Source organism: Sorex fumeus, unplaced genomic scaffold (genome assembly GCF_029834395.1).
Source record: "Sorex fumeus unplaced genomic scaffold, SorFum_2.1 ptg000054l, whole genome shotgun sequence".
Lineage (NCBI taxonomy): Eukaryota > Metazoa > Chordata > Mammalia > Eulipotyphla > Soricidae > Sorex > Sorex fumeus.
In genome coordinates, this window is record NW_026606111.1 from 28,833,233 (window position 1) to 28,857,963 (window position 24,731).

At 46.1% G+C, this 24,731-nt stretch overlaps 1 protein-coding gene across 2 annotated transcripts in view; it reads right to left on the minus strand.

The window, feature by feature from the left end:
- The window catches only part of CDK19 (cyclin dependent kinase 19), a 181,906-nt gene extending 180,270 nt beyond the window's left edge, over positions 1 to 1,636 (minus strand). The window contains exon 1 of one of the 2 annotated variants that reach the window (XM_056125305.1): positions 1,303 to 1,636. In XM_056125305.1, the coding sequence (XP_055981280.1) occupies positions 1,303 to 1,430 (128 nt within the window). In that variant the 5' untranslated portion in view covers positions 1,431 to 1,636. The remainder of the gene's footprint in view (positions 1 to 1,302) is intronic. The other variant, XM_056125306.1, reaches the window with a different exon arrangement.
- Positions 1,637 to 24,731: the final 23,095 nt, after the last annotated feature.

The window sequence follows — 24,731 nt, forward strand, 5'->3', positions numbered from 1 at the left end:
GGGGGCAGTCCTGCCTGGATGGGGCCAACCAAGGCGACAGCTGGTTTCAGGCTCCCCTAGGCTGGCGGGGTAGCCGGGTCCACCTGTCTAGCAGCAAACCACCACCACCACCACCCCCCGCCCCCGCCTGCGCTCCTGGACCACATCTATCAAAGATAGATGCTCTCGGTGCATTTCCAATTCCTCTGAAAACCACCGGGGCAGGGTGGGGAGAGTTTCCTGCCGTCTCCCTGAACTCCCAAGAAAACAAAGATTCAAACTCAACTCTGTCTGCCCTCTTTCCCCCCTACCCCCCACTCCAAGGCATTCTGTGCTGGACATCTAGATGCCCACCAAGCCCCAACAACGCCGCCGTGAACTGGCAGATGATGGAGTGGCGCGCAGAGCGCCCCAGAAAGGGACAGGGGGATAAAGGCTGGGGGTCCCCCGGAGAACTAGGCGAACTTTGAAGTTCCGCCGGGCAGAACGCGGCGCGGGGCTCGGGAGACGCCAGGGGCGGGCTGGGGGGAATGGGAAGGTTGAGAAAGCGCAACCGGAGGCAAGAGAAGACGCTGCAGGGTGGGTGGGTGGACGGCACCGACGGGAGGAATTGCGCTTAGGAGGGCGGGGAGGGGACACCCGCGCCCCCCGCCACGGCTCACTGCTGGCACGGGATGGGGGGGGGGGGGGGGATGCAGGCGCGCAGACCGCCACGCTCGGCCGCCCGACGGGCTTCCCCGTTGGGTTTCAAACCGCCGCCCCCAGGGCGCTCCGTCGATTGGAAGTTCCACTCCCACCGTCCCCCTCGCCCCCCGCGCGGGGCCAGAGCGGCAACTCCTCGGCCGAGCTCTCCCAGCGCCCTCCGCGTCTCCCGGGGAGACCACCAGACCCCCCACAAACTCCACTGCCAGCCCAGCTCCCAACTCCAGCGCCGCCGGCCGCTTGCACGCCCGCTCGGGGCAAACCCGGATGGGGAGTCCAAAGCCCCCGACAGGGCTGCGCCGTGGGGAGTTGGAGGGGGCGCAACGCGGCCCGCGCCGTGCTGGGCACGGGGTTGCATGGAGGGGGGGGGGGGGGGGAAGGAAGGGGTGGAACGGGAGAACCCCGCGTCGCTTAAGAGTCCGCCCCGGGACGCGTCCTCTCGCGACCACCACCACCCCCCACCTCCGCCGCCCAACGCCGTCTGCCTGGCCCCTCCGACGTCGCGCGGACCAGGCTCCGACCCACCCACCCATCCCGCGCGCGGTCGCGGGCAAGGCGAGGACCCGAGCGAGCCTTGCTCCCCCCCACCCCTCCCCGCTCCCCGCCCGCCCCTGCTCTTACCCATCTTTCCGCCTCGCCTTGTAGACGTGCCCGTAGGTGCCGCGTCCCACTTTGCACCCTTCGTACTCAAACAAATCCTCCACCCGCTCCCGCTCCGCCGCCAGCTTCGCCTTGAAATCATAATCCATTGTCTGCTTCCCCCATAGAGGCACCGGGACGCGGGGGCCGCCGCCGCTCAGTCCCTCCTCCTCCTCCCCCCGCGACCGCCGCTCCACTTCTCCAACAGCCGCCTCTCGGGCGCGCGCGCGCCGCCCGCCGCCCCACGGTCCGCCTTCAGCAAGGGACTCCACGGCGGCCGCGGCAGCCACCTCCTCCGCCTCCGCCTCCGCCTCCGCCTCCTCCTCCTCCTTTCCCTCCTCCTTCTCCGCGGCGGCGGCGGCGGCAGCTGCGGTGCTGGTGGTGGTGCTGCTGCTGCTGGTGGCGGCGGCGGCGGCAGCAGCAGCAGCAGCGGCGGCGGCGGCTCCCGCGGGCACCCTCAGTCCCGCCTCCCCCCTTCATTTCCTTGTTTTGGAACCTGGTGGGCCGCGCCGCGGCTTCCTCGAGCTAATTAACAAACCAGCCCGCCCGCCCCCCGGCGTCGCGGATGCTCCTGGGAAATGTAGTTCCCGAGGGCCCTCCAAGAGCCGACATTGCCACGGCGAAAGGACTACAAATCCCAGGATTCCGCGGGCCGCCACCGCCCCGCCCCCACGAGGCATGCACGCCTGCGCACTTAGGCTCACCCTCCCCCTCAGGTAGCGCTGGGTTGCCTGTTCCCCGGGAGGCAGAAAGCGCAAAGTTGCAGGGTTTTCCGTGCGTCCGTGGGAGCTGGTGGGGAAAAAAACCCTGACTTCTGGTGTGAGGGAAGCTGTCCGCTATCACTTCCCTCCCAGGAGAGAAGGAGAGTGGGAAGTATTTATCAAGCCCCCCTGCCCAGGAGTTTGCTCCGGTGGCTTTCCACGCGACAAAAGTGATTAGGACAGTTGCACTGCGGATTGTTTATTTTTCATGGCAATTGGTCCGCCTGTTGCCCCGCCCCCCATCCAGCCGCTCATTGGCGCTAGCTAAGGCGTGACGTCCTAGTTGGTGCGTGGGTATCCCCAAGCTTTGGCTTCTTTCCCGCTCTTGATTGGTAATTGGGTGTACTGCGTTCTTCCTGATAGGTTGGTCTTTTTTCTATACGGTGCAAAAACCGTTTTTCAAATGCTGAACATTCAGCGGTTTCCCAGTTCCAGCGCCTGACTGTAGAGAACTTGAAATTTCCGAGTTCTACTACCAATCATGCTTTTCAGGGCGCTTTTGTCGAAGTCCTCCTGGCATATACAGCTTTTGGCCATCTGTCTTAAGGAAAATTAAAGTGTCTGCGACGTCCTGCGTTTTTAAAACAATCATTCGAACTTGTGCTGTGGCACATGGCTTGCATGAGTGAGGCCCTGACTTTGATTCCCAGCATTACCGGTGTGACTCCTGTAAAATAAAGTAATAAATATAAGAAATAATTTTTTTCTTTTTAGTTTTTGGCCCACACCCAGCGATGTTCAGGGGTCACTCCTGGCTCTGTGCTCAGGAATCACTCCTGGTGGTTCTTGGGGGACCATATGGGATGCCGCGGATCGAACCCAAGTTGGTAGCATACTAGGCAGATGCCCTCCCGGCAGTGCTATCGCTCCAGCCCCTCTTTGTTTTATTTGGAGGGCCACACCTGGAGCTGCTCAGGAGTTACTCTTGGGCCTGCCTCAGGAATCAACTCCTGGGGGGTACCCAGGGGACCATATAGGATGCTGGGAATCCCGGTGGGTAGCATGCAAGGCCCTGCCCTCTGTACTCTTGCTCTGGCCTAAAAAACAAAAAAGTAATTTTTAATATAAATTAAGACAGGACCGGAGTGATATAGCACAGCGGGTAGGGTTCTTGCCTTGCACATGGCAGACCTGGATTCGATCCCTGGCATCATATACAGTTCCCAAGCACTTTCAAAAATGATCCCTGAGCACAGAGCCGGGAATAAATCCTGAGTCCCACTGCATGTGACCCAAAAGCCAAAGGGGGGGAGGGGGGAGAAATTAAGACAATTGGATTTTAATTGTAAGGTTTTATTTTGTTGTTGTTGTTTTAAGTCTGTACTTAAAGATGAACGTCCTCTAAAATATTAAGACATTCCCTTTATTCAATTGTGTGTGTAGTGTGTCAGATGCTTGTGTCGCAAATCTAAACGTCATCGGTGCTAGGATTACATTTTATCTACCATATTCAATGGAGACAGAAAAGAAAAAACAGCCAGTTTGATCAGAAGTGTTTGGTATTTTGCTTTTAGTTTTTGGGTCACATCCGATGGTGGTCAGGGCTTGCTCCTGGCTCTGCAATCAGGGATCACTCCTGGATCCTGGCTTGGCTGGGTGGGAGGTGGGGGGAGAAAAGGTCCAGGGTATTATGGTACCTAGGATAGAACCCAGGTCTGTGTTCATCTTACCTGCTGTACTGTCTCACCAATTTCTGCTAGAGAGTTTGTAAGAGGTTTTGAAAGAAACCTGAAAACTAGCAGGAAGGAGGCAGAGGATCTTTAAGGAACCTCTTCTGGAAATGGCCTCAGATCCTAAAGTCAAGCAAAAAGAATCTGAGTCTTTTATTTCCAGACTCCTTAGTAAATGCTGGAAATATCTATCAAAAATTAGGCTTTTTCCATCAGGACACTAAAATCTTTGAAGAAATATATGAACAAGTTAAAAAAAATACTGGGTACACAGCAATGGAAGAACAGTAGAACTTCTAGAAGAGTCAGAGTAGACTTCACAAGGAAAGGAGCCTTGAGCCAAATTTTAACCAATGAAAGGATGGTAATGGAATGTGGATCATCAGTAAAGCCTGATCCTTGCAGGCCGGAGACCTGGGTTCATCCCAACACAGCAGTGATGGGGGGATTAAACATTGAATAGAACTCTGTGTAGAGGTAAATGAGGAAAAGAGCAGAGGATTATTTCAAGCAGAACAGCATGTACGCATATCAGAGAACACGATATATTCTGAGAAATGCAACTAGTTTAAATAATGCAAATTAAAACAGGGAAGTACTGAACCTGAGAGATAGCTCAAGAGGGCTGAGCTCATGCTTCACATGCTGAAAGCCAGCTACGTGGGCCCTGCGCAGCCCCAGAAATAACACCATTCCCTTCCCCACCACCCCACTTCTTCCCTGCACTGCTGGTTAGCACTGCACTGCACTGTTCTCCCGTTGTTCATCGATTTGCTCAAATGGGCACCAGTAATGTCTTATAACAAATTGTGAGTCTTGTTGATACTGTTTTTGGCATATCGAATATATCACAGGGAGCTTGCCAGGCTTTGCCATGCGGTCGAGATACTCTCAGTAGCTTGCCAGACTCTCCAAGAGGGGCGGAAGAATCGAACCCACGTCGGCCTCAGGCAAGGCAAATGCCCTACTCACTATGTTATCGCTCCAGCCCGCACTGCTGGTTATGACCCAAAAACCAAAAAATGTTTATTCACAGAAGAGATCTGACTTTTTTTTTTAATCAGGGAAGATAAAAGTCTCTGAGACAGAACAGCAAACAAGCAGAGGCCAAATTATGAAGAATTAGATATGTCAAGTAGCAATTTTAGATTTCATTCTTTTCCCAACAGGAAGCCTTTGAAGATTTTTGAACAGTAGTGTGATCAGTGTTGAACGTGAAAATAGGTAAAAGAACAAACCTGCGCCAGAGAGATGGCTCAAAGGGAAGGAGTGCATACCTTGCATGTGATTCTGCAAGTTTAGTCCCCAGTACCACTAAGTGGGTGTAACCTTGGAGACTTCCTTATTTCTCAGCACCATCTGGATAATCCTGGTGCCACCCAGCACCTCTGGGCCCGCCATTGTATCACCAAGTATTGAACCAATCTGCAAGTATCAGTCTGGGGCCCCAGAGCACTGCTTGGGGCCAAAACTAAAATCCCAAAAAGTGATTGGGATAGATTGGAGGGAGATGAGAATAGAATAGCACTGTAGCACTGTCATCCCGTCATTTATTGATTTGCTCAAGCAGCACCAGTAACGTCTCCATTGTGAGACTTGTTACTGTTTTGGGGATATCAAATACGCCATGGGGAGCTTGCCAGGCTCTGCCGTGAGGGCGGGATACTCTCAGTAGCTTGCCGGGCTCTCCGAGAGGGACAGAAGAATCGAACCCAGGTCAGCCACATGCAAGGCAGACCCCCTACCCACTGTGCTATCACTCCAGCCCCTCCCCTGTAACCCTCCTCTTTACCCTCCCCATAACCCTCCCCTGTAACCTCCCCCCAAACATTCTCCCTATAGCCCTCCCCCACAAACCTACACCTATAATCCCCCACAGCCCTCCCCCATAACCGTCCCCTTTACCCTCTCCAATAACCCCTCCCCTATAACTCTCCCCTGAGAACAGTATAGATTTTTTAAAAATTTTTAAGCTGTTATAAATGTTTTTAAAAAAGGGGTTGGAGTTATAGTACATTGAGGAGGGCATTTGCCTCGCACCCGGCCCGCCCGAGTTCAATCCCTGGCATCTCATATGGTCTCCCAAACACCACCAGGAGTAATTCCTGAGTGCAGAGCCAGGAGTAACCCCTGAGAATTTCCAGGTGTGACCCAAAAAGAAAAAAAAATCTAAAGTAGAAGAAACTATTATAATAATTTTGCAAATTTTAAGGATCTGTAAAATGGATCAGTAATGTTAATTATGATAAAATGGTATAAGCCAGAATCATTTACAAATAAAATTCACAGGACCTAGTGATTAATTGTTGAGTTGAAAGGAAGTAATTTAGTCTGGAAAGATACTAAAGGGGTTAAAGCACTTGCTTAGCGTTTGATCCCAGAAACCGCGTTTGGTTCCCTGAGTGTGGCCCCAAACCCCCTCCCCTTGTCCCAAAGAGAATGGGAGTAAACCAAGACTACATCAGAGAGGGTTCTCTGGAGCCTCTTTCTGTGATTCTCAGTGGCACTCACGTGTCCCAGCAGCTCTTCTATCTTAACACCCCACCCCAACTCACAGCACAGTCACAAACCCAGGTCCCCCAGAATCAAACCACTACAATAAAGTGTGTGTTCTTGAGCACATGGCCATGCAGGTCCAAGCGGAGAAACTAAAGTGTGCAGATCCCAAGCAAACAAAACTGAAAGGTGTGTGCACACTGCAGCCAGGAATGCGACTCCTCTCAAGCACATGGAAGTACCACAGCAAATCCTGGCCAACACAAGCCCCACCATTGGTACACAAACAGTTAAAGGAGTGGAGTCCTGAGCTAGAACAGCAACTAAAGTGTGCAAGCATTCAACCAAGCTCTGGTCATTGCAACAACAAAAGGAAAGGAAAGTGGGAAACCCAGAAACAGATTTGGAAAGCTTAAAAGGTTTTGTTTCAAATACATTTGTGTTCCACATGAGTAAAACCATTCAGTAATCATCTTTTACTCTGTCTTACTTCACTTAGCATAACCATCTCAAGTTCCACCCTCACATCCTGAGCATTGCTAGGAATGATCTTCGAGCACAGTGTCTAAGCACCACTGGCTATGACACAAAAAAAAAAAGGGGAGGGGGGAATTTCAAAGAGAAATAGATAAATTATGGCACATATATTAGTAGGTTATTATGTAGTTACAAACATAGTGTGAAGGCTATAAAAGGAAGCCACTTTTGGAGATAAATGAGATGAAAAGGGAGAAATTACAACTGACACCTCAAAAACATAAAGATTTATACGAGGTTGCAATGAACAACTCTCTATGCCAATAAATTAGAGAATCCAGACGAAATCCATAAATTTCCTAAAATCATACAACTTTCCAAGATGGAACCTGGAAGAAGTAGAAAATCTGACACCAATCACAAGCAAGGGCATTTTACATCTCCCCAAGAACAAAATATGCCACTCTTATTCTCCCAACTAATAAACTGTGGATTGTTTTTATTATTATTTTGGGAGAATTGGGGGCCACACTAGGAAATCTTAAGGGACTAACTGAGAGATCTATGCTCAGAGATCACTCCTGGTGGTTCCCGTGTAGAAATGGGGTCAGCTGCATGCAAAGCAAGCCCCTTAACCCCTGGACTATCTCTCCAGCCCCCAACTAATAAATTCTGAATCCACTACCACATTTTCAATAAGGCCGAAGTCCCCAGTGAGCTGGTCCCAGCCTCAGACTGAGCATAGCAAGATCTAGGGTAGGCCCATTCCTTGAAAAAGCAGTTTTTCTCTATTGGGCAACTTTAGCTTATGAATCCCCCATCAGCCTTGCTTAAGTTTCTTCAGAACTGTGCTTCATCCTGAGTCACTGTCTACCCAACCCTCTTCCCATCCCTCTCTTCTGCACAAGAGTCAGAGTTGCATCATGATGTGATGACTGCTGCAGCACCCTCCTATTGCTTCCTTACCGGCCCCTCCTCCAGTGAATCTGTTGATGTCTAATCCCATGTTAGCATCTGCTTTTATCAAAGGACCCGGTGAGAAAATTGCTTATGTACTGATATAAAACTATCTCCCAGGGGAAAAAAGTCAAAAGTGTGCATAATATAACAATGTTTGGTACAAAACAAGATATACGTAATTGCTGAAATCCACAGAGATGACTCATGGGTTAGAAAGTAGGCTTTGCATGCTGGAGGCCTGGGTTCGATTCCCCTGCACCCTATGCTTGCTCCCGTGAGCATATCTGACAGTGCTGGAGGACAACTTCTGGTCAACCCCCCCCCACCTCTGCAAAAATAAATTTTAAAATTTAACTAGTACATTCTGTAGACAAATTATAAAAATATTTTTTGCTATTTTATCGTAAATTTTGTTTTGTTTTGTTTGAGGGTCATGTCTGGCAATGCTCCAGGACTACTCCCTGTTTTGTGCTTGGGCATCATTCCCCATGCTCAGGAGCTAATGTGATGCCAGGATGGAGCCCAGATCACCTGCATGCAAAGCATACCCTCCACTGCCTTGCTCTATCTCCCCTAGCCCATCCTGTCGATTTTCAGTAGACGATGTGCAAGAAGACATAGGATGTCCTCAAATATGTACTTAATACAGTCAGTGTGCTACAGAACAAGAAAGGCCTCAGGGACCCAAGAAAAAGTACAATGGGTAGGGAGCTTGCCCTGCACACTTCAGATCAGGGTTCAGTCCCAGATACCCGTTGTGGTCCCCTGAGTCCCTGAGGATTGCAAGCCAGGAATAAGCCCTGAGCACAGCCAGGTGTGACACCCAGAGAAAAAGGTGTGCCAACCAGAGAAGAGAAGGTAGGAGAGGGGAAGAAGAGGAGAGGGGGGGGGGAACCCAGGGAGGGAAAGGAAGGGAGGGAGTGGTGGGGAGGCCAGAATGATAGTACAACAGGTAGAGCTCATGCCTTACAGAGGGGTGGCCGGAATGATAGTACAATAGGTAAGGCTCTTGCCTTGCAGGTGGCCCATGGGGTATGTTCCTTAACACTATATGTGGTCCTGAGCCCTGCCAGAAGTGATTCCTGAGTGCAGAGCCAAGAGGAAGCCCTGAGCACAGCCTGGTGAGGCCCAAAAACCAATTGGGGGAAAAAAGTGTTAAATCCCATGCTCAGGTCTATGCTTATCAGAGACTTTGGGACATTTTCTCTCATGCAGAAAAGAAAAAATCAATTTTTTTCCAACATCTGTTGACACCAGAAAGCAGCTTGTTGTGTATTTAAAAATAAACAAATGGGGGCTGAAGAGATAGCACAGCGGGTAGGGCATTTGCCTTGAACACAGCCAACCCGGGTTCGATTCCCAGCATCCTGTATGGTCCCCTGAGCACCGCCAGGAGTGATTCCTCAGTGCAGAACCAGAAGTAATGCCTGTGCATTGCCGGGTGTGACCCAAAAAGCAAAAATAAATAAACAAATAAATAAAATAAAAAACAAATGATAGAAAAAAATTAATATGACCTAATCACGTGCCAGTATTGAATTGGGTAAGGTTGGTGTAAACACCAAAATATTTGGCCAGGCATACTCTATCCTGGACATTCACTTCATTTCAACCTGAAATGTGTACTCGCAACTTTCTTTGTGCCTCTCTTTGGTGTTTCTCTATGGTGCTTTCTCTGTCTGGTCATCCACCTTCATCTCAACCTTAAGATATGTACTTTTTGGATCTCTCCCTCCCCCAAACTATTTTATTTTACATATGTTCACTATATAAGGATATGGACATATATTTGGTCACAGTCACGGTCCTCCCATTGTTCATCGATTTGCTCGAGCAGACCCAGTAACGTCTCCATCGTGAGACTTATTGTTACTGTATTTGGCATACTGAATTTATCACGGGTACCTTACCAGGCTTTGCCATGCGGGCGAGACACTCTCAGTAGCTTGCCAGGCTCTCCAAGAGGGACGGAGGAATCGAACCCGGCTCAGCCGAGCCAGCTAGTGTGCAAGGTAAACGCCCTACCACTGTGCTATCACTCCAGCCCACATATATATTCAGCAAAATAAAATATAATTTAGTGAAATTGAGAGCAAAATCATCATCATCATCATCATCATCACATACACACACACACATGATGGAACGATAGTTCAAAGAACAGAGAACAAGCTTTTCATGCAAGAAATCCATATTATTCCTTTACCAGCACTTTGTGGTCCCCCAAGCATGCCAGGAGCTATCCCAAGCACAGAGCCAGAAATAACTCCAAACACTGACAGGTGTGACCTCCTCCCACCACCCCATAAAACATCAAAATATTGAGTTCATTTAACACACGTAGAAAGCCACAAAAAAGAAAAGAGTGTTCATTTCAATCGAGTCAGAAGGAAGCTAGGTGTGCCCAATTTACCAGTGGATTAGTCATGAAAATTGAACTACAAATCTTGCAAGTCTGGTTCACAGTATGCATAGTTAGAAGTAGAAAGCAAAATCATGACTATTTTTTTATTACTTGTGCCCTTAGTCATGACTGGTTTATAAATTATATGAAAGTCAAATTTAAATAGGAAGATAAAATTTCTCTTACGTCTAATCTAGGCCGATGACTAACGAAATGGATTAACCAAGCTGGTTTTTTTTTAAATGTAGGAGTATTGCTATTTATTCAGCCATTGATTAGGCTGATTGAGTTAACCAAGCTGTTTTATTTATTTATTTGTAATGTTATTGAATCAGTGTGAGATAGTTACAAGCTTACATGTTTGGGTTACAATCACAGAATGATCAAACACCCATCACTCCACAGCACACATTCCCCACCACAAATATCCCTGGTGTATCACCCCTTTCCCACCCTCCTCCTGCTTCTATGGCAGACAATATTCTCCATAATCTCTTTCTACTTTTGGACATTATGGTTTGCAATACAGACACTGAGAGGTTATCATGTTTGGTCCTTTATCTACTTTCTACACACATCTCCCATCCCGACTGATATCTCCAACCATCATTTTCTTAGTGATCACCTCTCTCTATTCCAGCTGCCCTCTCCCCTTTGCTCATTAGGCATACTTCCAGCTATGGAGCAATCTACCTGTCAGCCTCGTGTTATGTTGTTTTATACTCCACAAAGGAGTGCAGTCCTTCTATGTCTGTCCCTCTCTTTCTGACTCACTTTACTTAGCAAGATACTCTCCATGTCTGTCCATTTATAAGCAAATTTCATGACTTCATCTCTCCTGACAGCTGCATAGTATTCCCCTGTGTAGATGTACCAAAGTTTCTTTAACCAGTCATCTGTTCTAGAGCACTTCGGTTGTTTCCAGATTTTGGCTATCGTGAACAGTGCTGCAATGAACACGTAAGTACAGATGTCATTTCTACTATGCTTTTTTGCATCCTCGGGATATATCCTGAGAAGTGGTATTGTGGGGTCATATGAAAGCTCAATTTCTAGTTTTTGAAGGACTGTCCATATTGTTTTCCAGAAAGGCTGAACTAGTGGGCATTCCCACCAACAGTGAAAGAGTGTCCCTTTTTCCCCACATCCACGCCAGCACTGTCCTCCTGTTGTTCATTGATTTGCTCGAGCAGGCACCAGTAATGTCTCACAACAAATTGTGAGACTTGTTTGTAAAATCTTAGCACGCTGAAGGTTGTGTGTTCACAGGCTCTCTGGACGGCTGTATCTCACCACCCGCATTTGGTGTTCTTGAGCTTCTGTGTGTGGCCTGGATCAGGATGGCTATTGGCCAAAGGCAGATGAAGGAAGAAACAAGGGCCAGGCTGATCGATAACAATTATAGTTTATTCCAATCCTCTTCTCTCCTGTCTCTCCTCTGCCTCCTTCTCTCCTGGGCCCAAATCTGGAACTTGCCTCCTTCTGGCTCTCACTCTGGATCTCTGGAGCCCGAGCCCTCTCACTTCTGACTCTGCTCTTCCAAGCTTACAGTCTTAGTTTATAAGTTTATATAGCAATCACGTAAGGAAGTGACACAAAAGTGGGTTGAACATCAACAAATCAACAATGAGAGGTAAGACCACTCCTCCAGCAGATTAACTCAAGGATAAAATCTCATCTAAAGAGATTACAGCATATTACTAGGAGATCTGGGCTGGAGCGATAGCACAGCGGTAGGGCGTTTGCCTTGCACACAGCTAACATGGCCGACCTGAGTTCAATTCCTCCGCCCCTCTCGGAGAACCCGGCAAGCTACCGAGAGTATCTCGCCCGCACGGCAGAGCCTGGCAAGCTACCCGTGATGTATTCGATGTGCCAAACACAGTAACAATAAGTCTCATGATGGAGACGTTACTGGGCCCGCTCGAGCAAATCGATGAATAATGGGAGGACCGTGACTGTGACTAGGAGATCTGCTCAAGGGTGGGATCCCAACGAGGCTGTGTTCTTTCCTCAGATAGTAATCCACTTAAATAATTGTAGTAAATCTACTTCTAATATTTCTAGCAATGTCATTCTGTGTGAGCACAGTAAAAGATTTAAACTTAGAGTTTGGTTCTTCCTGAGAACATCTCACTATACATTCTGCAGTCCTCAGGCCAGGTTAGTCTTCCTAGCCCCAGCAGGTTCCTAGTCTTGTCGTTACCTTCTTTTGGATCATGACAGCATCTGTCCATGATCATGCCCTCAAATTACAGTTGAGTATCGTGATGCTTTGGCCTGGCCCATTTCGAGTCCAGGGTAGCTCACAGCTTGCCCTGGGTACATTCAGTCCCTTGTCGGGACCCTGCTTTTGAGATGCTAGGAACTAAGGGCAACTGAGTCAAGAAAGCACATGCCCAGGAGTAAGTAGTAAGTCAATCAACTCCCAAGTTACAAAGCATAATATTAACTGTCTTCCTGTGTCCACACAGAAAGGACATTGCTTTAAGGTGAACTATGCAAAGGACATAATTTATAAGTTCAGTGTCCTTAGAAGGATCTGATCTTGCAAGCTAACAGAATCTGATTAGGGAAAAAAAGTGATTAACTGGCTGGGGAGGAGAGCATAGAGACGCAGTTACAAATAAACAAAAGAGTGGGAATTACTTGAGGACACTGGGATGGGTGTGACCCAATAAACTTAAGCTACCTGAGGAAGGACAAAAAGTGTTATCCTGCACTTGTTACTGTTTTTGGCATATTGAATAAGTCAGGAGAAGCTTGTTGGGCTTTGCCGTGCGAGCCACACCAGCACTGGTTGCTTTTGTTTTTTTGAATGTGTGCCAGTCTCTGTGGTGTGAGATGATATTTCACTGTTGTTTTGATTTGCATCTCCCTGATGGCTAGCAATGTGGAGCATATTTTCATGAGCTTTTGGTCATTTGTATTTCTTTTTTGAGGAAACTTCTGTTCATTTCTTCTCCCTATTTTTTGATGGGGTTGGAGGTTTTTTTTTCTTGTACAATTCTACTAGTCTTGTATATCCTGGATATTAATCCCTTATCAGATGGGTATTGGGTAAATATTCTTTCCCATTCTGTGGGCTCTTTCTGTATTTTGGTCACTGTTTCTTTTTTAGTGCAGAAGCTTCTTAGTTAGATGTAGTCCCATTTGTTTATGTTTGCTTCCACTTGCATGGTCAGTGCTGTTTCATCCTTAAAGATGCTTTTAGCTTCAATGTCATGGAGGGCTCTGCCTACGTTCTCCTCCATGTATCTTATGGATTCAGGTCTGATATTGAGGTCTTTAATCCACTTTGATCTGACTTTTGTACCTGGCATTAGATAGAGGTCAGAGTTCATTTTTTTGCAGGTAGCTACCCATTTTTCCAGCATCACTTGTTGAAGAGGCTTTCCTTGTTCCATTTCACATTTCTTGCTCCTTTGTCAAAGATTAAGTGGTCATATATTTGGGGGTCTGTGACAGAATATTCAACTCTATTTCATTGGTCTGCAGGTCTGTTTCTAGCCCAGTACCATGCTGTCTTAATTACTACTGCTTTGTAGTAAAGTTTGAAGTTGGGGAGAGTGATGCCACCCATCTCCTTTTTCCCAAGGATTGCTTTAGCTATTCATGGGGGTTTGTTGTTCCATATGAATTTCAGGAGTGTTTTGTCTATTTCTTTGAAAAAATGTCATGGGTATCCTGACAGGGACCACATTAAATTTGTATAGTGCTTTGGGCAGTATTGCCATTTTGATAATGTTAATCCTCCCTATCCATGAGCAGGGGATGTGTCTTCATTTCCTAGTGTCCTCTTTTATTTCTTGAAGTAGTGTTTTCTAATTTTTCTTGTATAGCTGTTTTAAAGCTTCTTGGTTTAAGGCTTAGCTCAGAAGCATCTCATTCAAGAAGTCTTCTCTGATCTCTGTGCACAGAATCAGGAGTAAGCCCGGAGTATGGCTGGGTGTGACTCAAAAAAACAAAAAAGCCCATAAGTTTTAGAAAGAAATGATCAAAAGGACTGGGCCCCCTCCTGCAAGCTCCCAGTTTTCCAGTAGCTTGATAGTCAGACCCACAAACCGCCCCCGGGCGCCTTATAGTGTCTTCAATTGCCAAGACCCAGAGACTATAACCTAAAATTCCTGGAAGAGAGCATCACAGAATCTCCTAACCCCATGCCAGGCTGTCTTCACCGGGGCACCTCTGAGGAGGGCGGGTTGAGTCTCCCTCCCCACTCCAAGCAGAGCCCTGGCAGTCGAAAAAACTCCAAAACCCAACTGACACCATGTTCAAGGTCACTCTCCACAGCTCAGACGACCTCTCCCAAGAGGGGAAAAGCCTCACCCAAGACGGAATAAACCTCACTGGAGAGCAGACTGGCTGGAATACCCAGGTATGTGGGAACTGTGACTGAGATCTCCAAGCCCACTTGGATCGGAACTGGGCCTCCTCCTCCCAGCTCCCCAGTTTTCCAGTAATTTGGCAGTCACACCCACAAATCACCCCAGGCACCATGTAATTTCATTAATAGTCAAGACCCAGAGAATATAAACTAAAGCTCCTGGAAGAGAGCACCACAGAATTTCCAAAGCATGCAGCCACATTTGCGGCCAGAGACCTCTTATACTCTACCTCACTTACTTATCAAAAGTATCACACATTGGTTTCAAACATACTTGTTTGTATTCTCTTATATTCAGGCTTAAATGCCTCCAGAATGAAATACAACAGCCCTCACACACTTCCCTCTTATTGTGGTGGGAAGGTGCTTGGTGGTGGGATTGGTGTCTGAATATTATCTGTAATGGACTATTGTGAACTACTTTCATGAAAATAAAATATATATAAAATAAAAAAAAAGTAAGAAATGATCAAACTGGTACTGTCCTATGAAATCTGTTCACACTTTCCTTATCTCATACTCTTATCATGTGGTTCTTTCCCAATAGGCAATAAGTAAGGATTAGACTGGTTGCTTTCCAGACTTTTTCTGCTTTGTTTTGGGGCCACACCTGGCGCTCAGGGTGCCCTGGCTCTATGCTCAAGGAATACTCCTATCAGTGCTTAGGAAACTCCACAATGCCAGGACTGAATCTGGGCCTGTATGTGAAGCATGCAGCACAACACATGCAGCCATCTCTCTGGATCCCAGCTTTTCAGACTTGATCATTCCTGACTGGATATATGTTCCAAGTTAAAATGAATTTTACCTCATGAGGCGGGAGAGATAGTACAGTATGTGGATAGGACGCTTGCCTTGTACATGGCCAACCCAGGTTTGAACCCCAGCACACCTTGAGGTCTCCTGAGTCCACCAGTGATGACCCCAAGCACAGAGCCAGGAGTAAGCCCTGAGTTCTTCCAGGTATGACCCCAAAACTAAATGATGATGATGATGATGATGATGATGATGATGATGATGATAAAGTTTGAGAGATTGGAGCAATAGTACAGCGGATAAGGTGTTTGTCTTGCACAAGGCCAATGTGGGTTTGATCTTCAGCATCCCATATGGTCCCCAATGCACTGTCAGGAGTAACTCCTGAGTGCAGAGCCAGGAGTAACCTCTGAGTACTGCCATGCATGTTTCCCCCCCCCCAAAAAAAAACAAAAATATCATAAAATGTGACAAAGCCCCTAATTGAAATATTCCTGTAATTATGTGAATTAACGTTTTCAGCAATTAGAGATAATCCATTTTTAGAGAGTTTATTAAGAATGTTCTTTCAGGGGCTGGAGAGATGGGTCCATAGAATTGGAGGACTTGTAAAGCATAAGGGAGACTTGAATTCAATCCCCAATACCATAAGATCCCTAAAGCACCATCAGGAGAGACTCCTGAACACTGTACTAGGTGTGGCCCAAAATACAAATCTAAAAAATATATATTTTTCATTCTCTCCTCTTTATAATTGAGGAAGATGAAAATTTCAGCCTTTATTCTATTTGTATTTAATCTACAAGTAAAAAGATGAAGTATCCCCTAAAAGTCATATTTTCATTACCTTGACAACTAATTTTCAATTGCTCCATTAAAATATATCCTGGGCTAGAAGGACAGTACAGTAGGTAAGGTATTAACCTTGCATGTGCCCAATCTGCATTCGATCCCTGGCATCCTGTAATGGTCCCCTGAGCAACACCAAGAGTAATTAATACCTGCTTGCAGTGCCAGGGGTAACCCAAAATCTAAATAAAATTAAATGAAATAAAACATATCCCACTTAAGGCTCTGGAAAGATATTTTAAAGAGCTAGTGTGTATATTTTACTTATGGGGGGCCCAGGTTCTATTCCTGGCACCACTTGTAGCTTAATGTCTGCTAGAAGCAGCCCATGAGCAGTGCTAGACGTGGTCCAAACCCTTAAAGGAAAAAGGGGAAAAAAGTGTGCGTGTGTGTGTGTGTGTGTGTTCCATTATATTTATGTTTTTGGATGAAAACATATGTACCTATTCCATTTGCTATAATACCAAAGAATGCAATTAATTTCCTTATGTATTTTATTGGTTTTCCATGTATTTGACGACTAGGAAGCTCAGTGTTAAATTTCAACTTAGGGGCAATGGAGAGATAGCACAGCGGGTAGGGTGCTTGCTTTGCACTTGGCCAACCCAAGTTCAGTCCCTGGCATCCAGTGTGGTTCCCCAAGCCCACCAGTGGTGATTTCTGGGCACTGATCCAGAAATTCTGAGCATGGTCGGTGTGACCTTGAACCCCAAAATAAAAATAAATAAATAAATTTCAACTCACTCATAGCAGTCTGTAGATTTGTTTTGTTTTGTTTTCTATTCAACTTTCAATTATTTTAATGTCAGCTTGGTTGATTTTGGATTGTTTGGGCTTTTTTTGTTGTTGTTTTGGGGTGGTGGGGGACCACACCCACTAATGCTCCTACCTCTGCACTCAAGAATTATTCCTGAGTATGCCTGAGGAATGTGGGGTGCCCAGGATTGACCCCAATTTGTCTAAGTGCGAGACAAATACTTTACCTGCTTACTATCTCTCCAGTCCAATGTCTATTTTAATTTCATTATTTTTTTCCTGTTGTTTGTTTTCAGGGCTTGGAGCCACATTTGGCTGTTCGCAGTCCAGTATACTCTGCACTCAGAGATTACCCCTGCCAATGCTTGGAGGCCATATATGGTGCCAAACGAAGTTGGCTACATGTAAGACTGGTGCCTTACCCCCTGCACTATTTCTCCAGCTCCTAACTTAAATTAAATCACATATACATTATATATATAATATGTATATAATATATATAATATTCTAATTCATATATACATAATTTTTTATAATATATGTCTTCACATTTATAAACTACTGGTACTTTATTTTTTCCTCTAGCTTTTTTCCTTACTTTAATTTTTATTAAAATAACATTGCAGGTACTGGGGTGAAAGCATAGCAGGTAGGGCATTTGCCTTGCATGTGGACGACCCGGGTTCAATTCCCAGCATCCCATATAGTCCCCCGAGCACCGCCAGGAGTAATTCCTGAGTGCATGAGCCAGGAGTAACCCCTGTGCAATGTCAGGTGTGACCAAAAAAGCAAAAATATAAAAATATAAAAATTTTAAAAAATAAAATAAAATAACAATGCATTATCACTTGATCACTTGACTTCCCATTACTCATCAATTTGCTCAAGCAGGCACCAGTAATGTCTGTATCTGTCCCTGTCGTGTGCTAGTGTAGCCAATGGCGTCTGCTCGCTCCAGGAACATGAAGAGCCTCAAACCGATCGTTCAGGGTCTTGACGAAGAAGTCTTACCATCTCGGAGGTGGGCAGCCATGTAATCTTTTGATGTCCTGTGGAATCCAGTCGGTAACGGCTCTAGTCCAGCGGTCGTCTCCAAATCTCATTACATGTCCAGCCCATCTGATTTTCGATGCCTTGGCAAACAACAAAGCGTCCCTGATTTTCGATTGTTGATGGAGGTCAGAACTTCGGATTCTTCTCTCACTTGAATGAAGCGTGATACTGAAAGCATAGCTCTTTCGATTCCTCTTTGGAGACCCGAATAGCGTTGTCATCCTGTTTTCGTAGGGCCCAGGTCTCTGAGGCATTTGTTAATGCAGGAAGAACAGTGGAATCGAAGAGATGTGCCCGGAGCCAGAGATTCTTCGTCCTCATAGCTATTTCTTCGATCCTCTTGAAGGCGTTCCAAGCCGCTCTCTTCCTCCTGTGCAACTCAGGTGCCAGGTCATTTGTCATGTTGACTTCTTGACCTAGGTACACATAACTGTTGCATTTGGAGATGTTCGTTCCATTGAGAGTGAATGGAATGTCAGGAACGAGTCCACTTCTCATGAACATTGTCTTCATGAGATTCAGCTGCAATCCAACTTTTCCACACTCATGGTCAAAGTCAGCCAGCATTTGTGCCACTTGGCTGATGTTTGGTGTTATTAAAACAATGTCATCAGCATAGCGGAGGTGGTGTAGTTGCCGACCATCTATCTTTACTCCCATTCCTTCCCATTCCAGTCATCACATGGTGTTCTCGAGGGTGGCACTGAAGAGTTTCGGTGAAATAGTACAACCCTGCCAAACTCCTCTCTTGACATGGATGATCACTTCCTTCTAGAATGGTGAGATTCTGGTAGTGAATCTGTAATACAGCTCACAATGGATCCTGATGTATTGAGTTTGAACGCCCTGTTTGGCCAGGGCTTCAAGAACCGCTTCAGTCTCAACAGAATCAAAGGTCTTCTTTAAAACGATGAATGTTAAACAAAGTGGCATCTTGAACTCCCGAGAAACCTCAATGAGCTTGGTTACTGTGTGGATATGGTCGATCATGCTGAATCCTTTGCAGAACCCGGCTTGCATGGTTGTCCTTCATCTAGTGTTCTGCCAATCCTATTCAGGATGACTCGAATGAACAGCTTGTAAACGACGGAAAACAGGCAGATCAGGCGATAGTTGCCAATGTTATGGTTTTCTCCCTTCTTGTACAGTAGTTCAGTCCTGCTGGTTTTCCATTGGAACAGAACCTTGCATTCAGACAAGTAGCGTGTGAAGAGCTGAGCCAGTGTATTGATGAGTACCGAAGGCCGATTCTTCAGGTGTTCAGGTCTGACCTTGTCTGGGCCTGGTGCTGTTCGCATCTTTACTGAACAGAAATCCTCTGCCTGCCCCCACTAACCTCAGGTGACCAAGGGATTAAAATCAGGAGCCCCACCATACCCTACCCTGTCTGCTTCCACCAACCGTGTCCCAGGGATTCCACACAGAAGACCCACCCTACCAGTACCAGATAAATACCTCACCAGCAGACCTCCACTACTGCCACTACCCAGCCACCACCACGCTCCAGGATGCTTTCATCATAAGACATTTAATACCCATCTTGCAGGATTGCAGCACCATATTTGATAGGGTTCAAATATGGTTTGAACCATGGGAACACCTGCAAGGGTGATTAGAGGCCGCCCTAAAAGCCTCTATCCCTGTTGGAGAGCATGGCAAGCTACCGAGAGTATCCCGCCCACACGGAAGAGCCTGGCAAGCTATCCGTGGCGTATTCGATATGCCAAAAATGGTAAGTGCAATGGGTCTCATTCTCCTGACCCTGAAAAAGCCAACAATACAGCAGCATAAAGAAGGATGAGGAAGGGGAAGCTGATAAAATCTCAAGGCTGAACGAGGCTGCCAAAACAAAGAAGGACAAAAATGACTGTCTGTACTTTCAATGCATGTACACTGGCATTGGATGCATCCATTGAGGACCTGATGGTGCAAGTGCAAATGATCAAGTATGACATCATTGGTCTGACCGAGACCAGAAGCCATCAATCACATCACGCCATTTTCGACACTGGAGAAGAACTGTTCCTCGGAACATGTGACAAAAGAGGTGTCAGTGGTGTCAGTGTCCTTGTCAACACGAACTTGGCCATAAGCATTGATTCATTCGAATGCCTAACAACCCAAATCAGCTGATTACACTTGAATAGATGAGGCTTACTGCCGGCAGTTTCTATCTTCCATTGTCTACCCACCAACATCTAATTATGATGAAGGAGAAATTGACACATTCTACATGGAGCTGGAGAAGTTCTATAAAGAAGACCGCACCTTCTACAAGATCATTGTTCATGATTTTACTGCCAAGATAGGACCAAAAAGATCAGCCAAAGAACTCCACATCGGAACCCATGGCCTAGAATGGAACGAACAGGGTGAGAGACTGTCTGAGTTCATCATGTCGACCAAGAGACCATCCATGGTAACTCACAGTTCCAGAAGGCTGAATCTTTTTTTTAAATTTATTTATTTATTTATTGAATCGCTGTGGGAAAAATTACAGAGCTTTCGAGTTTAGGTCTCAGTCATGCAAATATCAATCACAATTCCCTTTACCAATACTTATTTTTCACCCCGAAGAATCCCAATAAACGCCCACCCCCCAACCCCCACCCAATGTCTGTGGGGTAGATGAATTCTAGTTAACACTCTGTCTACCTTGACTAGCTTCATTGTTTTGATAAAAGTTGCACCATTATTATTTAGAATTTACCCCCCCCCCCAACTCAGCCATGCTGAAAAAGCATTGTGAAATGATCTGCTTTCTACAGCTGGGTTCAAGAATTAAATGATGGTTTTGGAGTTCTGCTATTTTATTTATTAACCCTGCAAGTATTTCTACTGAGAGTCAGATAATTAAGAGATTGGTCTCTGTGCTTCTGGGGCTGTGGCCGTGCCAGAGAGCCGCTCGTGGGGGGCAACTGGTGACCTCGGTCGGGCGTGAAGGACGGGCCAGAGCGCCCCCCCGTCCCATGAGATATCCATCGCGCCCCCACCCCCGGCTCAGACCTGCTCTCCACCGGGCTCCCATGCGGCTGCCATCTTTCTTTCCCAAGGCTGAATCTAAACATTGGACTTGAGAATCTCCCGGTGGATGGTTCCACAAGAAAATTGACCACATCATATTCAATCGACAGTTTTGCTGACCAATGTCACTGTTGTCCTAAAACTCCAAATGGGATTGGACCACTGTCTCCTTCTTGAAAAATTCTACTTCACGAAGCAGGGAGAAAGGGCTGCAAAGTTTAAGAAGAGAACTCTCAGAACGACCACCAACTGGGAGCTCTTTGGCACTATTGTGGCAACATGGGAAGATGACGTCGTTGACAATATTGATGAGGAATACGATTGAATGGTTCAGCACCTCCATGATTGTGTATAGAATGTCAAGAGAGAGATATCCACAAAAAGACTGTCTTTGAAAACTCTTGAGCTTATTCACCAACGTGGCTTGGTGCAAGCCTCAGGCAACCACAAGCAAACATCTGAGCTCGCAAAGCAGTGCAGAGAAGCAATAAAGGAACACCTCAAAGAGAGAAGAGCAGCAGTGCTGGCAGATGCGGCAGAAGCCGGGAAAAGCATTCATAATACCCGCTTGTCCTTTGCCAACTACAAGACCAAGATGACTGCCCTCCGACGTCCTGATGGATCTATCACATCTTCCAGAAGGGCAATGGTAAGGTTACTCATGACTTCTACTCGGATCTCTTCAATAGCCACATCCAACTGCCCACATACCAAATTCTGCAGGATGAATATGTCATTCCCAACGTCCTCCCTTCCAAAATCTGACATTGCATTAATAACATCATATGAATCTCAGAGGTACACTATTCAAAATCAGCACGTGTGGGCTGGTGATGTTACTCAATAGTAGAAAACTTACCTTGCAGGTGTGAGACTCTAGGTTCAACCCATGAAAAGAAAATCAGCATGTATATATACTACATTAAGTTTACCAACAATTATTTTAAGATCTGACATTACTTGTGGATTTACAAAAACTCTTATTTCAAACTTTTTGAAGGGGTTTTGGGGGTGTGATGAGAGGGTGGGATCTCTTGCCAGGCTCAGGGGAGCATGGGTCCTCTAGAATGAGGAACTAGAGAATCTATCCTGGAGCCTCTACCTGCCAGGCATACATCTCAGACCTTTGAGCTACCTCCAAGATTGCTGGCCCTGTTTTTAATAGTTTTGAATGATAAGGGAGAAAGTTATTCTGAGGGCAGGGAGGAGGCTCAAAGAGTTTGAGCACATGTTTGCCTGCGGGCTAGAACATGATCCTGAGCACCAGCCAGGAACATTCCCTAAACAGTTGGGTGTGATCCCAAACTAAAAGCAATAAACTTTTTTCTAAGAAGACATGAAAAAAAATTTTATTTAAAGAAATGAAGTGCTGGGGAGGTAACTTAGGTGGAAGAATTTTGTGTGTGTGAGGTTCTGGGTTCCAACCCGAAACCATATGGGTTCAGGATGTAATGCAAGGGTAAGGTGCTTGTCTTATATGAAGCCAACCCTGGTTTAATACCTAGCATGCCAGAAGTGATCCCTGAGCACAGAGCCCAAGAGTAGGACCTGAGCACCACCAGCTGTAGCAAAATAAAGTAAAACTGAAGTATAGGGCCAGAGTGATAGTACAGCTGACAGGGCACCTGCCTTGCACATAGCTGTCCTGGGTTCAATCTCTGGCACCCCGTATGGTTCCCTGAGCCCACCAGAAGTAAGTCTTGGGAACTGCAGGATATGGCCCCAAAACTACAAAAGAATAAAAGTAAAGCTAAAGTAAAATATTAAGAATATATGAAAAGGGGGGTGGAGGTGATGGGAGAGAACCTGGGACACGGGTGCTGGGAAATGTACACTGGTAGAGGGATGGGTGATGGAATACTATATGACTGAAATTCAATCATGAACAGCTTTATAAGGGTCTATCTCACAGTGATTCAATAAAAACTTTTTTAAAAAAAGAAAGGAAAAATAATTAATACAATAAAATAAAATGTCTATTCTCATTTATATATGCGTTTTCAACTCTGGAATCTAAAGTATATTACATTAATTTTTTTATACTTGGATCTCATTATGGTAATAATCATGTCTCACCTTCATTAATAAAACTTTTGCAGAAAAAAAAGGGGGGATGGAGCAACAGCACAGTGGGTGGGGCATTTGCCTTGCAAGCAGCCAACCTGGGTTCAATTCCCAGCATCCCATATGGTTCCCTGAGCACTGCCAGGAGTAATTCCTGAGTGCATGAGTCAGGAGTAACCCCTGACTGTGCATCGCCGAGTATAACCCCCCCCAAAAAAAGAATACATGAAAAAAGAAAAGGAAACTAACTTTTTATTTTGGGTTCATGCCCACCAGTGCCCAGAGGCTACTCCAGGCTTAGCACATGGTCATGGTGGCAGGGCTCAAACCTAGGCCTCTCATATGCAGAGCATACACTCAATTTGTTGAGCTATCCCTCCTGCTGGAAAGTAAACATTTATTGCATAGCTAGTATGTGATAATAGCTGTCATAAGCACTTATTACATTATCTTGTTTTATTTTCCTAAACAATCTTGTGAAATAAGATGTTAACTTCATTTAGAAATGTAGGAGCCAGGGATATGACTCAGTGTAAAATGCATGCCTTGCATACACAAGACTTGTATTGAATTCCAAGTCCAAGAGAGATAAAGAAATGAGATCGGAGAGATAGTACAGCAGGTAAGGTGCTTGCCTTGCACGCTGCCAACCCAGGTTTGATCGTCAGCATCATGTATGATCCCCAAGCATCATCAGGAATGATTCCTGATTGTAGATCAGGTGTAACCTCTAAGTATTGTCTGGTGTGATGCAAAGATAAAAGAAAGGAAAGGAAAGGAAAGGAAGGAGGGAAGGGAGGGAGGGAGGATGGAAGAAAGGAAGGAAGGAAGGAAGGAAGGAAGGAGCGAAAGAAAGAAAGAAAGAAAGAAAGAAAGAAAGAAAGAAAGAAAGAAAGAAAGAAAGAAAGAAAGAAAGAAAGAGGGAGAGAGGGAGGGAGAGAGGGAGGGAGAGAGGGAGGGAGAGAGGGAGGGAGAGAGGGAGAGAGGGAGGGAGGGATTAGAGAAAAACTCTAAAAGGACAGAGGGTCTAGAGAAAGAGCTCAAAGGGCTTTGCCTGCAGGAGACCTGTGTTTTATCCCCAGCACAGCATAGTTCTCTGCACACTTCCAGCAGCAACTCCCCAGCACCGTCAGGAGTAGCCCCTGAGATGTGGAGGAGGGAGGGGAGGAGGAGGAGGAGAAGAATAAGGAAGAGGAGGAGGAGGAGATAAAGAAATGAAGAAGAAGAAAAATAATGTAAGTTTTGGGGTCACACCTAGCAGTGTTCTGGAATCTATATGGATTACTGGGAATTGAACTGAGGTCAGCCATATCTTTTCAGTCAAGGCTATACTCTTTTCAGTCAAGATATTCTATTCTTAAAACTATGCTTATCAGGGCTGAAGTGATAGCACAGCGGGTAGGGCATTTCCTTTGCACGCAGTGGACCCAGGTTTGATTCCTGGCATCCCATATGGTCCCCCAAGCATTGCCAGGAGTAATTCCTGAGTGCATGAGCAAGGAGTAATCCCTCTGCATCACCAGTTTTGACCCAAAAAGAAAAAAAAAAAACCCTATGCTTATCAATTGTATTACACTGTCTCCAAATTGTATTCCTGCTAGAATCATCAGCAATAACTGCAACCTCGTCAAGGCATTTTTTTCCTAGGGCAGTGCTTCTCAGCATGAATGCACAAGTGAGTTACTTGCAGACCTTGAAAAGTTACGGATTCTGATTTCAGTGGGGCTGGATAAGGACCTGAGAAATGTTTTGTG